Consider the following 15223-nt stretch of genomic DNA (forward strand, 5'->3'; position numbering starts at 1 on the left):
ATGATTTGTGTAAATAAGAGCACATTTTATATTTATATACGTTCTGAAAGGGGTGTGCAAACTTCTGCACTTAACTGTATAGGCTATATAGTTTGTGAAAATGTATAGTTCATTTAGATTTAGTTTTTTCACGATTTAACCACATTTGAGCTTTTTTTAAAGTACAGATTCCATGTAGACTATACTATCCATGTTCAACATATAAGTGCTTGTACTATGTAAAAAGTATCTGTCTGAATGTGACATTAATTTACCTCCGTGCTCATGAGGAAATGAACATTAACAGTGACAGAAAAATACTCGTTTACATATTCATGTGTTGCACGAACAAATGGATTGGCTTCTTTCAGCTCGTTGTTGAAAACTCATTTTTTATTGGTGCATTTCTACTTGTGCTGACTGACAGGATGACGAAGGGCGCATGATGTCATTGCTATAGTAACCAGATACATTTCAGCAGATTTGCTGAAAGACTAGAATGAAAGTATCGTCAAATCAACATACGATACATCTCTGCAAACGATACCAAAGACACTAGCGAGAAGGAAAATTATTATATTAAATGTAGTTAGAAAACATCAGTGAGCCTACCAGCTGAAACCAGGACATAATTACATTGTTTAGAGAATTGTCGGGACACACCTCTTAAAAACGGGACGTCTGGTCACTCTACTTCAGCGCAACGAGAAAACAATCCTTCATACAACATTTAATGACCTTGTGAATGTTAGACTTGAAACCCTGTTCAAACTCAGGAACAGAACTGAACATGTTTTTGTCTCACCTTTGGGCAGTCGGGGTCACGAGATGTTTCAATGAGAAGATCTGAGCCCATTTTCTCCCTGTGAAGAGTTGAAATGATGAAACAGCTGTCATGTGATCCGTATGTTTGTTTCTGTGACATGATTGACTCACTTGAGCACTTTCTCCCAGATCTCACTGTCGTAAAACGCGTGACTCCAGCTCATCTTCACTGTTCCCACAATCACATTCTGCTTAAAGACGTCAGAACTCAACTTCCTGTAGAGATCCTCACACTCCTTCAGAGGAAAGTGGAAAACACCCAACATGAAGCCTAATATTGCACCTGAACACACAAAACACACACATACATGTTCAATATACAGTATATCTGTGTAAGACTGCTCATGCACATCTACTGTTCTTAATGGAAGATAATTACAATTTATTTATTTATTATTGTTATTTTTTTTTTCTCCCCAATCTGGAATGCCCAATTCCCAATGTGCTCTAAGTCCTCGTGGTGGCGCGGTTACTCGCCTCAATCCGGGTGGTAGAGGACAAATCTCAGTTGCCTCCACTTCTGAGACTGTCAATCCGTGCATCTTATCACGTGACTCGTTGTGCATGACACCACGGAGACTCACAGCATGTGGAGGCTCATGCTACTCTCCACAATCCACACACAACTCACCACACGCCCCATTGAGAGCAAGAACCACTAATCACGACCACGAGGAGGTTACCCCATGTGACTCTACCCTCCCTAGCAACCGGCCCAATTTGGTTGCTTAGGAGACCTGGCTGGAGTCACTCAGCACACCCTGGATTCGAACTCGCGACTCCAGGTGTGATAGTCAGCGTCAGTACTCGCTGATATACACAGAACCCCCCGATAATTACAATTTATAAACTAACCTCATAGGAATATTCCGGGTTCAATACAAGTTAAACTTAAACAACAACATTTGTGGCAAAATGTTAAAAAATATTATATTTTTTTAAAATGTGTGTTCCAGTGAGACACTTACAATGGAAGTCAATGGGGTCCATTTTTAGAGGGTTTAAAGTCAGAAATGTGAAGATTATAATTTTATAAAAGCACTTACATTAATTCTGTTAAAGCTGGTGTGTTATTTGAGCTGTAACGTTGTTTAAATCTTCATTTTAGGGTTTAAAGCGTTACATCGTCATGGTAACAAAGTTGTAAAATTGTCTATAACTTTCTACAGATGTGGTTAGTAAGTGATTTCATCACAGTAAAATCATGTTAACACACATATTGTTTATGTCTTGTGTCTATACTTTTGAAACAGTGAGTATTTTAATGTTTACAGATTGACCCCATTGACTTCCATTGTAAGTGTCTCACTGGAACACACATTTAAAGAAAAGGAGGGACGAATCGATGTTAATTTTTGTGGTTATCAACATTATGACACAAATGCTGCCGATTGAGCTCAACTTGTATTGAACACAGAATATTCCTTTAATAGTTGCACTACGGACGATTTTTGGGAACAAAATTCCATAATTGAGTGAGTAAATATTGAGTGACATAAAAACAATCAGTGTTCAAAAACTCTGATCACAGGTAACCTCAAACATGAGGTTCATCAGAACAGAAGAGCAGTGCCAAAACACAATGGACATAAACATCAAAGCTTTGTTAGAAGGGAGTCTTTGTGAAGTTCTGCCATTCTTCTGGAGGTATTTTCAGATCATTTGTTCTCAGAAAGATTGAGAAATCTCCTCTAACACACATACACAGTTGTGAACAGCGCCCCCTGTCATCATTAGAGGGAATATTTATTCTATGGAAGTATGTTAATGACAAATGCCTTTGAATAAAAAAGCACACTGAATTGCACTAATTAAAAAACGTAACATGTTCCTTTAAGCATCTGACCCCGCCTAATTACAGAGAGCAAATAAAACGTCCACTCGTCAGTGCCAGAGGGGCAGTACAAAAGTGTGCAGTGCCACAAGAATTGAGATAAAACAGGTGTGGTGAAGCTGAACTGTGTGCAAGTCTGGTGGAAGGTAGACCGTCTGTGTTTTGCCCACACACAAGAGTACATGCAAACACTCTGAACACACATGAACTCTCTCACACACTTTCAACTGTTGTTTTCTATTATTAATTGTGTTTTGTTGTATATTGATCTTTGATGTTTTGATTTATTTGCATGCTATTTTAGGAATATTTGCCTTTGTTTGTGTTAACTGGAAAATATTTATTGTGAAAACTGAACAGTCTTATTGTGAATTTGAAAAATCTCACTGTATATATTTACACCTTCATAACCGGTGACTTTTAGAGCTATTGTGGGATGAATATATTCATTCTGACAGTCTAAACCTGTCTAGCGCCTGTTGATCTTAATTCAGTTTATAAGATGTACATTAAATGATTTATTACAATTTAGTTTGGGTGTGCTACTATTCAAACACATTGCATTAACAGGGGGATGCAATTTCATATGGTTGTATATTTACATCATTTGAAAAAAGATTGTGCATTGGCCCTCCACTGCTTTCCCTGAAATGTCAGGATGCACAAGGTTGAATTTCCAACAGAATTTTAAACACTGAATTTGCAAAGCTAAATATAATGGTAACATTTTGTTTTCAATTGAAATATTCACATCTTAAATATACAACCATATGAATTACATCCCCAAAAAATGCAAGCATGCAATGTGTTTATTTTTCATTAGAAAAGAATTTATTTTTTCCCCAAAGATATTTGTCAATAAAATACTTCCATAGAAGTCAGAGTTACTGTCAAAATTTGGGTTTAAAAATTATTATTATTTTCCCCTCAAGACAAAATACAGAACAGAGACTTTATTTTAACAGATACTCTCTCTATCTAACATACATTCTGTAACACACACACACACACACACACACACAGACACACACAGACACACACAGACACACACACACACACACACACACACACACACCAACACCAACACAAACACAAACACACACACACACACACAAACAGACACACAGACACAGACACACATGAACACACAGATACACACACACAAACACAGACACACACAGACACACACAGACACACACAGACACACAGAGACATACACAGAGAGACACACACACAAACACACACACAGACACAGACACACAGAGACACACACACAGACAGACACACAAACACACACACAGACAGACACACAAACACACACACAGAGACATACACACAGAGACACACACACAGACAGACACACAGACAGACACACAGACAGACACACAAACACACACAGACACACACAGACACACACAGACACACACAGTTATTGTTAGAGGAGATTCAGGTGTAGTTACCTGTACTGACACCACAGATGTAGTCAAACAGTTGATAGATGGGTTTCCCTGACAACTCCTCCAACCTGTGCAGCGTCTGAAGAGCCAACAGACCCCTGAGAGAAAACACACACACACAGAATCATATACAGTCAAATAAATCCACACAGAAATATTAGGATGGTCTCAAAAGCTGCTGAATCAGAGCTGCTCACCTGGTTCCTCCTCCATCGATGGACAAGATCCGGATTCCTCTGTTCTTTACCGGCTCGATATAACCCGCCAGAGCCAGAGCTTCTCTCACAGCCGCCTTCAGACACGGATCACTGGCCTGACGCAACCGCAGCAGACACGGAATCACCTTCTCCTGACAGAGAGAAAGCTGATAGTGACCCGCTCCTTACAGGGACTGAACCCACAACCTTCAGCTTTAACCACTACACCACACAAACTTATGCTGAATCAGTTGATGTGAACTGAAGGACTCACCTTGACGGCGACTGATCGTGTTTCTGGGAACTCCAGCAGATGAAGAATGAGTTCCTCCACTCTGCTGATGTAGAGCTTCACGTCTGACGCTCGCTGAAGAGACTGAACCAGAGCTCGAGTTCGATTGTCCACGCTCACACGCGCAATGATCTACAAAACACCACAATCTCACTCGCATTTACATGAAGAAGACTACAGTCGAAACCAGACATATGTTTCCATCAAAGTTACGAATTTAATTTATGCAAAAAATCAGACTATCACAAAAACAATTGAAGAATAAAGCTGCGTTTCCATCCCATGTGTTCAAGAGGACAAAATCTTCACTTCTAGGGAAGCAAAACAGAAATGAAAATGGAAGTTGAAGCCACTGTGGCTCTTTTATTATTATTATAAATTACATAAAACAACATTTCAGATGTGTGATGATATTGATGAATTATGCATTCTCATGGCTTGTGGAGGCAAAGCCACATGACTTTTCTGATGCGCATCTATATTCCTAAATAAATTCTATATGAATATTTTAAATGTGTTAGACCGATAGCTAGAGCGATATATCGGATTTCCCACATAATCAGTGCCATTAGTTGATTTTTGGAACAATCGGTTACGGCCAATAAAACTGTTATTATTACAATTCCTCCGTGTTTATATGTTGCCGGCGCTGAAGGATTCTACCGTTAAAACGGCCTCTAGAGGTGAAATAAAAACAATCACATGGGGACCTAAATCTGTCATCACTGACAATATTCATCCATATTTTTATCCTCACTTCAATGCATATTTAGTTATTTTATGTATCAATTTAAACGAGAGCATGCAAAGAAAAATGCGACTATATGGAGATGTGCCCCCTGTCTCCAACATAATAACAAACCTTATTCCTCATTAAACCTCATGTAGTGAAATATATATACAAACTCTTCATCTGGTGAATATATAGGCTATAAAATCTGCATTTGGTAAATGCTTGCATATAGAGAATTGTAAGAGTTAAGCCTCCGTCATTTCAAAATAAGGGTCTAATCATTTGGGCTTGTTTATAGTTTAAAAGTCCTGCGTCATGCACCAAATCTTCATTTCTATTGGTTATGGACTTATTTATTCAATTATTCTGCTTATACCATGGTTACCACACCTCAAGACATCAGTGTCTTGCTCTGATACAGCCCGAACCTTTGTTGGTTTAAAAACGTCACTTTAGAACTAGTAACGGAGGACGCGCTGCCTTTCAACATTGGAACAACAAGGTATTATGTATGTGCGTGTGTATGTATGTGTAACATGGCAGGCGAGGATGGAGGATCTAAGTGCAGCTTTTAATGGAAACAACAGATGACTCAGAATAAAAATGAAAACAAAACTCAGGGAACCCGGTACAGAACATGACAATACATGTGAAGACTGACATAGGAAACAGGGAAAACAAGGGCTTAAATACACAGGGGCAAACAAGGGAATGAGGAACACCTGTAGAAACAATCAGGGGAAAACACAGAAAAGTCTCTGGGGGAGCGGGCGGAACTGTGGAAGACTCTGGGGGCGGAGCCAGGAGAGGCTCGATGGGCGAAGTCATGGAAGGCGGAGCTGTGGCAGGCTCGAGGGGCGAAGCCGTGGAAGGCGGAGCCGTGGGAGGCTCGAGACAAAGAGTCCTGGATGAATGGGAAACGACCTCAGTGGTCGCGAACATGGGAAGAGACTCGGGAATGACCTCTGTGGTCATGGGCATGGGCAGAGACTCGGAAACGTGTGTGTGTGTGTGTGTGTATGTATATGTGTGTGTATGTATGTGTGTATGTGTGTGTGTGTGTGTGTGTGTGCGCGCGTATGTGCGTATGTGTGCATATGTGTGTATGTGTGTGTGTGTATGTATGTTTGTGTGTGAGTGTGCGTGTGTGTGTGCGCGTATGTGTGTATGTGTGTATGTGTGCATATGTGTGCATATGTGTGTGTGTGTGAGAGTGTGTATGTATGTTTGTGTGTGAGTGTGCATATGTGTGTGTACATGTGTGTATGTGTGCATATGTGTGTGTGTGTGTGTGTTTAGGGGTAGGGTTAGGGTTAGGGGACAGAATCTATAGTTTGTACAGTATAAAAATCATTATGTCTATGGAGAGTCCTCATAATGATAGCTGCACCAACATGTGTGTGTGTGTGACTGTGTGTGTGAGTGTGTGTGTGTGTGTGTGTGTGTGTGTGTGTGTGTGTGTGTGTGTGTGTGAGTGTGTGAGTGTGTGAGTGTGTGTGAGGGTTAGGTTTAGGGGTAGGGTTAGGGAACAGAATCTATAGTTTGTACAGTATAAAAATCATTATGTCTATGGAGACTCTTCATAATGATAGCTGCACCAACATGTGTGTGTGTGTGTGTGTGTGTGAGTGTGTGTGTGTGAGTGTGTGTGAGGGTTAGGGTTAGGGTTAGGGGATAGAATCTATAGTTCATACAGTATAAAAATCATTATGTCTATGGAGAGTCCTCATAATGATAGGTAGCCCAACATGTGTGTGTGTGTGTGTCTGTGTGTATCTGGGTGTGTGTGTGCGCATGTGGGTGTGTGTGTGTGTGTGTATGTATGTGTGTGTGTGTGTGTGTGTGTGTGTGTGTGTATGTGGGTGTGTGCATGTGGGTGTGTGCGTGTGCATGTGGGTGTTTGTATGTGGGTGTGTGCATGTGGGTGTGGGTGTGTGCATGTGGGTGTGTGTGGGTGCGTGTGGGTGTGTGTGTGTGTGCATGTGGGTGTGTGTGTGTGTGTGTGTGGGTGCATGTGGGTGTGTGTGTGTGCATGTGGGTGTGTGTGTGTGTGTGTGTGGGTGCATGTGGGTGTGTGTGGGTGCGTGTGGGTGTGTGTGTGTGCATGTGGGTGTGTGTGGGTGTGTGTGGGTGCGTGTGGGTGTGTGTGGGTGTGTGTGGGTGCGTGTGGGTGTGTGTGGGAGAGCAAAAGAGAGAGAGAGCAGGAGTGTGAGGGCGCTTTTCAACTGAAATGTAAATACATTTAGGATATTAGACATTGTCATTCTTATCTGATGTACTTAACCAATGTCTTTATTTTAATTGGTTATTTTGTTGTGGTAGCCTGTACGGCTCTTTGAAATAACTGAAATAATTTGGTGAAATGATATGGAACTGTTATGTGGTTAAGACCTGGAACTACTTTATAGCCGTGCGTTTACTTGAAATAATTGCACACCTTAGAACGTCTGTCAACCAGTCAGAATCAAGCATTCAACAGATCTCATCAAACTAAATATGAACACAGATCTCTTATCAGTAAAACTGACATCACTGAACACTAATGATACGGCCATATAACTGAGGAGTTCTGGAGAGATATTACAGTCTGACTGCATGAGTCCCTCTGAGAGTTTATTTTTAACAGAAGTTCCAAGAAATGGCCGAACACATGATGACAATAAGAAGGTCACATTACATACAGTAAGCATTTATAGTGCTGTACTCAAGTACACATGTGGAATTGTTTCCAGTGTGAAATTCTGTCTCAGTGCCAACATGTTAGCAAGGAACGCAGATGATTGTACACGTACCTTCTCTCTCTGGATCAGCAGGCGTCTGGCTTTCTCCTCTGCAGCTCTCTGATCTTTCTCTGGTGCTTCCTTTGGTTTCACCGCAGTATCCACATCAGGAGAACGTGTATCTGCCTTTACTGGGATGCTTTTGGGTTCAGTCTTAAACCTGGGCACCAGCGAGGCGATGTAGCTCCCTACTAACGCTTGAACGCTCGGCGCAGAGGAGCTGAAGTAATTCCCGAGTCCTTTACTGGGAGAGAAGGCGGTCAGTGGTTCCACAGATGTCGCCCGCTGTTCTTTCACTGGCAAAAGGGTCATGTGACCCGTTTCCTGTTGTCGGGTGGATGCAGATGGGACGACGTCTTTGACGTTTGATTTAGTCTCTTCTGTTTTAAGTAAGCTGCCAAAGTAAGAGTTGATATGGTGAGACAGGTAGTTGTAGGTCTTGCCCAGCTGGACGCTGACTGACCCGGGGTGGAAGAGGGGCGTGGTCTGTTTGGCTATGAGAGTGTTGGTGGGCGGAGCAACAGTTTTGGTCTGGGCTGTTCCTGTTATTTTATTGATCACTTTCTGCTCGTTTTTAGCAGGAGCGGTGGTCTGCGTTAAATCCGCAGGTGGAGTTATAGCAGGTGTTGTTGAGGGTGATGATGCACTTGCTGTTGTTTCTGGACCAGTCTCTTTCGTTTTGCCCTCCTGGCCACTGCCGGATTTGAATCGGGTGATCCGAGACATAATCTCTGTTTGTGTCTCGCTCACCACTTTTGAGACAGAGTCCAGAGTGCTCCGCAGACGGGACATGCGGTATCTCAGGTCCGTGGACCCGTGGCATGTCGACGTGCTGAAGTTGGAGATGTTTGTGTAAAGCCCAACACGATACCCGAGTGAACCCACCTTACAGAAGCAGAACCTCCGGCCTTGGCTGTGTCTCCAGGTCAGTCGTTCTCTGCAGCTACTGAACGGGTTCCGCAGGGGAGAAATGGAGAAAGTGGCAGACGCCCATCCAGGTCTGTGCCATAAGTGCAGCACGCAGCAGTCGAGACGCCATGCGACAGTCATGTCTTCAGATCCTCATGCTGAGTGGTCACATCTTCATCTGTACTTCACAACACCTGTGAACAACATCAACTGCATCAGTGGCTTACATTGAAACATTTACAGTGTCTCTAATAACTATTTACCACCACAGTTTCAGCGTCAACAATGTGATCTAATAAATTACATTAAAAATGCAATTCACATAAAACAATGACTTTAATGCACCTCTTCCATGATGAACATGCTGTCAGTTACTGAGTTCAAAGTAATTTTGTAATTTTTAATTTTTCCATCTCATATATTTACCATGGTAATATTTTCAGTAGTTACTCCAATTATTGATTATGCTGTAAAATCATAATAAAGTTAATATGGATCTTCTTCACACTCTTTCTGTAATGATGTTTAATATAATTTTGATGACAGTGATTAAATGATAGCTCTAATTAAACAACTACAGAACATGTTCACAACTGAAACATATATAACATGTTTATAACACTATGAACAAATTATAAACATTATAACAAATGAAACTGCGTCATTTAACCGCATCTACTTTGCATTATGACTATGTTTTTGTTTTTATTTCACGTAAATGTGAACGTGAGATATGATAATGTATTACACATTGTACCTGTAATCTGGAATAAAACATGTATTAATGCCCAAAACAAGATTAAATATGTGTTCAAATGTAAGAGTCACGCAGATAAACACTACACAAATAATTAAACAAACACTTACCTGTTGGTTAAACACTCATAATCAATGTTTAAGCGCTGGTTCAGCTAGTAAACGTGTAAATATGAGCTTGTTGTTGCTGTTTGCGGTCAACGCACACTCTGACGTCACTTCCGCATTGAGTCACGTGTTACACCACACTGTCCTGTAATTCGTCCATGAGCACAAACGTGATTTAAATGTTCTTGTGACACAGCAGTGCTTTGAGATGACAATAACTGAACAGGAGTATCGATCCCCCTGCTGAACTGACTCTAGACTAAAGAAAACAATGATCATGTGCTTTCACGTCTCTCACTGATTGGCTGGTAATGACAACACCAAGACAGCGCTGAGAGCTGATTGGTCTAACGGTGACAGCGCTGTGAGCTGATTGGGCTAACAGTGACAGCGCCGAGAGCTGATTGGGCTAACAGTGACAGCGCTGTGAGCTGATTGGTCTAACAGTGACAGCGCTGTGAGCTGATTGGTCTAACAGTGACAGCGCCGAGAGCTGATTGGTCTAACAGTGACAGCGCCGAGAGCTGATTGGTCTAACAGTGACAGCGCCGAGAGCTGATTGGTCTAACAGTGACAGCGCCGAGAGCTGATTGGTCTAACAGTGACAGCGCCGAGAGCTGATTGGTCTAACAGTGACAGCGCCGAGAGCTGATTGGTCTAACAGTGACAGCGCCGAGAGCTGATTGGTCTAACAGTGACAGCGCCGAGAGCTGATTGGTCTAACAGGACAGGTTGTTTTCTTTAAAGGAAGATCACTGGCGTCTTTAATTAGAGTTTCACGCATTTCTAAACTATAAATTCCAGACTAAGAAAGCCAAAACGTATTATTTAAATTGAGTAAATATTGTGCAAAAGCAACAAATACAATTTGAACTGCAAAACTTTGAAAATGTTGAAAATACATTACGTTTATGTTGACGAATTAGAAAACAAGCGTTAACCGTGTTCGCCCTTAAGTTTATTTATCTATTTGGCACAAGACTACAATGATAGCACACATACATCACCCAGACGTCTGTCTGATGTGTGTTTTTATTTTAAAGATGTATTATTTTAGTGTTTGCTCATTGTTGTAGGATGGCCAGAGACAAAGACGAGACCAATGAGCTTTATTGAGTTTTACGGAAAATGCATACAGTACAGCCGGGTCTATGCAAAGACAACTTAGTGGATGTGAAAACAGACATTTATAGCCATGAGAGACCTGCAGAAGAGAAGCAAATCAAACAAAAACATTCTAGAAACTAATACAGACAACAGCAGAAGCATTTCACCATGAAACAATGTCAAGACCCACACAGACAACAGAGAAAGTGGTTCCTTTGTACTTTATGAGAAACAATAATATGAACAAAAACATTATTCATTGAAGGAAAACTCTTCTTGTATGAGTTCTGTCCTCCCTTCAGTCTGCCCAGACCCTTGCCCAGGTCAAGGACACAGGTGACCCATACAGGGAACATGTGCAGAACACTGCTCGCTGAATAATGTCCCATAACACTCATCTACAACATGCCTATGTTGTGTTTCCTCTCGGATGTCAAAAATACATTCAGCAGATGTCTTTGAGATGTTCATGGTTTAAAATGGATTCAGATCTGCTTTTTTAAGATGTTTATTGGATGTTTTCCTGATGAAACACTCTTAAACTGACATCTTTGAGATGTACGTGTGCTGTATGGGTGGATGACCATTTCTAGGAAGAAATAATATCTTACCAGTCTTGTGAGAACAGAGATATATATATATATATGATGGTATCATCGCACAAACATCATCTCAAACTCTTCATGAACCTGTTTCTGATGTTCTGAGTGGGAAACACACTTCATGACAACAACAACAACAACAACAAACACTGGTTAAACTTAATTAAGGTTATCAAACAAATTCCAGCATCATTTCAAGCTTGTTCTGATGGGTCTGTGGGATCAAACCATCAAAAATATTTCCAAATCATTATGATTCCAGGGGGGTGATTGGTTAATTATAAGCCACACCCTACTGATATCATAGACAGCCTTATAAAGCTAGCCCAGGTGTGCAGTTTGATAGAGCTGTGAAGGTGAGTGTGTTTTGTGGATGTGAAACATTAATCACCTAAATGAGTCTTTACATAATATTGTGATTTCAGGGTTTGAAGGTTCATATTTAATTCCTGTTTGCTGTGATATCTGAGAACAATGGTGAGCTTTATTACTCACTCTTGTTTTAAATAAGAGTTTAAGTACACTTCCTCTTGCAAGAGTGACTGTGTGTTTGTCTGGTTCTCAGAGGGAGTGTATCTCCGTACACATCGGTCAAGCAGGAGTCCAGATGGGAAACTCCTGCTGGGAACTGTACTGTTTGGAACATGGCTTCCAGCCGGATGGGACTGTAGTTAGTGATGTCAGCTCATTAGCTCACTCTTCTTTTGGCACTTTCTTCAGTGAAACTGGTGCAGGGAAGTATGTTCCTCGAGCGGTGTTCATTGACCTGGAGCCAACAGTTGTTGGTAAGATGAAGGCTTAAGTATACCCCTGTTTTTATGCATGCATTAGTGCTTGCATACAGGTGAACACTCTAGCCTTTTCAAAGTATACTTTATTAGGCCGTGTGTGCCAACACAGGTGGTCGACAAATGCACAACAAGATTGCTGTGCTAGACCCATAAACATGTCTTTCATATTTGTTTAGTCATAGTTTATTCTTTAAATTTGGTTTATTTTGGCCTCTTTAGTCCATTTCTTTTCATTAATGGCAGAATTGTCAAAATGACAATGTGTCAAACTATAACAGACCATACCAATCAAAAATGCAAACAGTTAGAAACGCTTCTAAATTTAAACCTATAGAGTGCAACAACAAAATACAATTGTCCTTGTGGACCTGAGCTCCTGAAATAATGGCATATAACGAATGAGCATAGCTATTGTTTTAGACACTACTGTATTCTGAATTGATACTTCAGAATATCAGTGTTTTAGCCATTGTAGGGTATTGCATTGTGTAGTGCATATTATATTGGGGGGGGGAACTGCACTTTCTCAATGCAAGTTGCATATTCTGAATGGTACATTATGTGGTTCAAGTTCACCTGTTCATTATCTTGTCTGTCCAGTTGAATGTTTTTAATGTTTGTTGATATAGTGGTTAGTCTGTGTAAATCGGACTGGATGTCATTTGCGTGCGGTAGCATATTAACCTAACTGGTCTGTAACACCATTAATTTTGCTGGTGTTCAGCTGGATGGATGCAATCTAGATGGCTTTTCTTTATAAATGGGGTTTCTTGTGCACTGTTAATACTGTATGTAGCAGAATTTAAAGCATTTTAATTCAAACATGCTGTTGAAGATTAGAATTCTTTTCTCCCTCTCCTTAACATTGACACTCTAACAACGTTTCAACAGACACTTTAGTCGGTAACTGATTAGACTAACACCACTTTAAAACTCCCATTATACCAACGCAGGTATCTCGTGACCTCCTCGCATGCACGCTTGACATTCACATCCATTGTTCTTGCTTCCACTGTCTCCAGTTGTTCGCTTGCATTTACGTTGTCTTCTGCCACCTTGTCAGAAGCAGCCCAACTGTGTCGACACCTCATGGCACCACTAATTGGTGCAAACAAATTCCAGGCGCATGCACAAAGGATGCACGGTTGGAAAAATCAGGCTGCATGCGTAGTTTGCACACCCTGCTGATGATGGGGGAAAAATGTATACTTTGGGCTAAACTCAAGACTTTTCCAGTTCAATGTTTTATCTGTACTTTTAATTGTAAAATAATGAGGTTTCTGCTGAGTTCTGTCGAGTGTGACTCGAGTTTCTCATGTTTACCGTTTCTCTCTAGATGAGATCCGTAATGGACCTTATCGACAACTTTACCACCCTGAGCAGCTGATCAGTGGAAAGGAGGATGCGGCTAATAACTACGCACGTGGTCACTATACCATCGGCAAAGAGATCGTAGACTCAGTTTTGGACCGTATACGAAAAATGGTGACTTCAGTGACATTTTCAAGCGTTTTGTACAATTCCTGGCCACATGCGACCCGTTTTCTGTTTCCACTCTAGGCGGATCAGTGCAGCGGTCTGCAGGGCTTCCTGATCTTCCACAGTTTTGGTGGCGGAACAGGCTCTGGTTTTACATCTCTGCTGATGGAGCGACTGTCTGTCGATTATGGTAAAAAGTCCAAGTTGGAGTTCTCTGTGTATCCCGCCCCACAGGTGAGCACTGCTGTGGTGGAACCCTACAATTCGATTCTGACGACTCACACCACGCTCGAGCACTCCGACTGCTCTTTCATGGTGGATAACGAAGCTATCTTTGACATCTGTAAGAGAAATCTTGATATCGAGCGCCCGTCCTACACCAACCTAAACCGACTCGTCGCCCAGATAGTGTCCTCCATCACGGCATCTCTGCGGTTTGACGGAGCTCTGAACGTGGACCTCACTGAGTTCCAGACCAACCTGGTGCCGTACCCTCATATCCACTTTCCGCTTGTCACCTACTCTCCCATCATCTCTGCAGAGAAGGCATACCATGAGCAGCTCTCTGTGCCAGAGATCACCAACGCCTGTTTTGAGCCAGCAAACCAGATGGTGAAATGTGACCCTCGCTGTGGCAAATACATGGCCTGCTGTCTGCTGTATCGTGGCGACGTGGTGCCCAAAGACGTTAACGCCGCTATTGCCAATATCAAGACTCGACGCTCCATCCAGTTTGTGGACTGGTGTCCCACAGGGTTCAAAGTGGGCATCAACTACCAGCCGCCCACCGTCGTACCTGGAGGTGATCTGGCCAAGGTGCAGAGGGCCGTCTGTATGTTGAGCAACACCACGGCCATCGCAGAAGCCTGGAGCCGTCTGAACCATAAGTTTGACCTGATGTACGCCAAAAGAGCTTTCGTACACTGGTATGTGGGTGAAGGGATGGAGGAAGGAGAGTTCTCGGAGGCACGAGAGGACATGGCTGCCCTGGAGAAGGACTACGAAGAGGTTGGCGCTGATTCCACTGAAGATTATGAGGAGGATGAAGAGTATTGAAGATGAACGCTTCCAATTAAACCTTTTGTACCTTAATAAACTTGACGCATATGAAACCTTTTGACTTGCATTTGGCTTTGGTTTACCATGTGCTGTTGGGTTTTGTTTGGCAGGCCTCATTTGCATTCTGTTTGGTGTACTGAGGATGGAACTTCAGTCCTACGACCGGTGTCAGAAAATTAACTCGACCCCCCCCCCCCCCCCCCCCCCAACACATGCACAAGTTTTTGCACTACAACATTCTTTAAATGACACTGTCTCCAGTTGGTTTCAGCACATTACTTTTTTTACTTAAATCAAGGGAACCCGGAAAATAAA

General features: G+C 41.9%; 2 protein-coding genes across 5 annotated transcripts in view; one reads left to right on the top strand and one right to left on the bottom strand.

The window, feature by feature from the left end:
* Positions 1 to 10120, bottom strand: part of LOC127437160 (calcium-independent phospholipase A2-gamma-like) — a 37491-nt gene extending 27371 nt beyond the window's left edge. For all 4 annotated transcript variants that reach the window (XM_051691886.1, XM_051691883.1, XM_051691884.1 and 1 more), the window contains exons 1-7: positions 9874 to 10120; positions 8110 to 9200; positions 4567 to 4716; positions 4293 to 4444; positions 4099 to 4193; positions 916 to 1087; positions 785 to 842 (exon numbers count right to left, since the gene is read on the bottom strand). In XM_051691886.1, the coding sequence (XP_051547846.1) occupies positions 785 to 842; positions 916 to 1087; positions 4099 to 4193; positions 4293 to 4444; positions 4567 to 4716; positions 8110 to 9147 (1665 nt within the window). In that variant the 5' untranslated portion in view covers positions 9148 to 9200; positions 9874 to 10120. The remainder of the gene's footprint in view (positions 1 to 784; positions 843 to 915; positions 1088 to 4098; positions 4194 to 4292; positions 4445 to 4566; positions 4717 to 8109; positions 9201 to 9873) is intronic.
* A 2051-nt stretch (positions 10121 to 12171) lies between these two features.
* On the top strand, positions 12172 to 14905 carry LOC127437163 (tubulin alpha-8 chain-like). Its single transcript, XM_051691908.1, has 3 exons — positions 12172 to 12364; positions 13707 to 13855; positions 13931 to 14905. The coding sequence occupies exons 1-3, from the start codon at positions 12187 to 12189 to the stop codon at positions 14903 to 14905; spliced, it is 1302 nt and encodes a 433-aa protein (XP_051547868.1). The 5' UTR covers positions 12172 to 12186.
* Positions 14906 to 15223: the final 318 nt, after the last annotated feature.

This window comes from Myxocyprinus asiaticus, chromosome 48, assembly GCF_019703515.2.
Source record: "Myxocyprinus asiaticus isolate MX2 ecotype Aquarium Trade chromosome 48, UBuf_Myxa_2, whole genome shotgun sequence".
Taxonomy (NCBI): domain Eukaryota; kingdom Metazoa; phylum Chordata; class Actinopteri; order Cypriniformes; family Catostomidae; genus Myxocyprinus; species Myxocyprinus asiaticus.

Coding starts and splice junctions, on each gene's coding strand:
- LOC127437163 (XM_051691908.1), top strand. CDS start 12,187: ATGGGAAACTCCTGCTGGGAACTGTACTGTTTGGAACATGGCTTCCAG. Junction 12,365..13,706: donor CCTGGAGCCAACAGTTGTTG/GTAAGATGAAGG, acceptor GTTTCTCTCTAG/ATGAGATCCGTAATGGACCT. Junction 13,856..13,930: donor TGGACCGTATACGAAAAATG/GTGACTTCAGTG, acceptor TTTCCACTCTAG/GCGGATCAGTGCAGCGGTCT.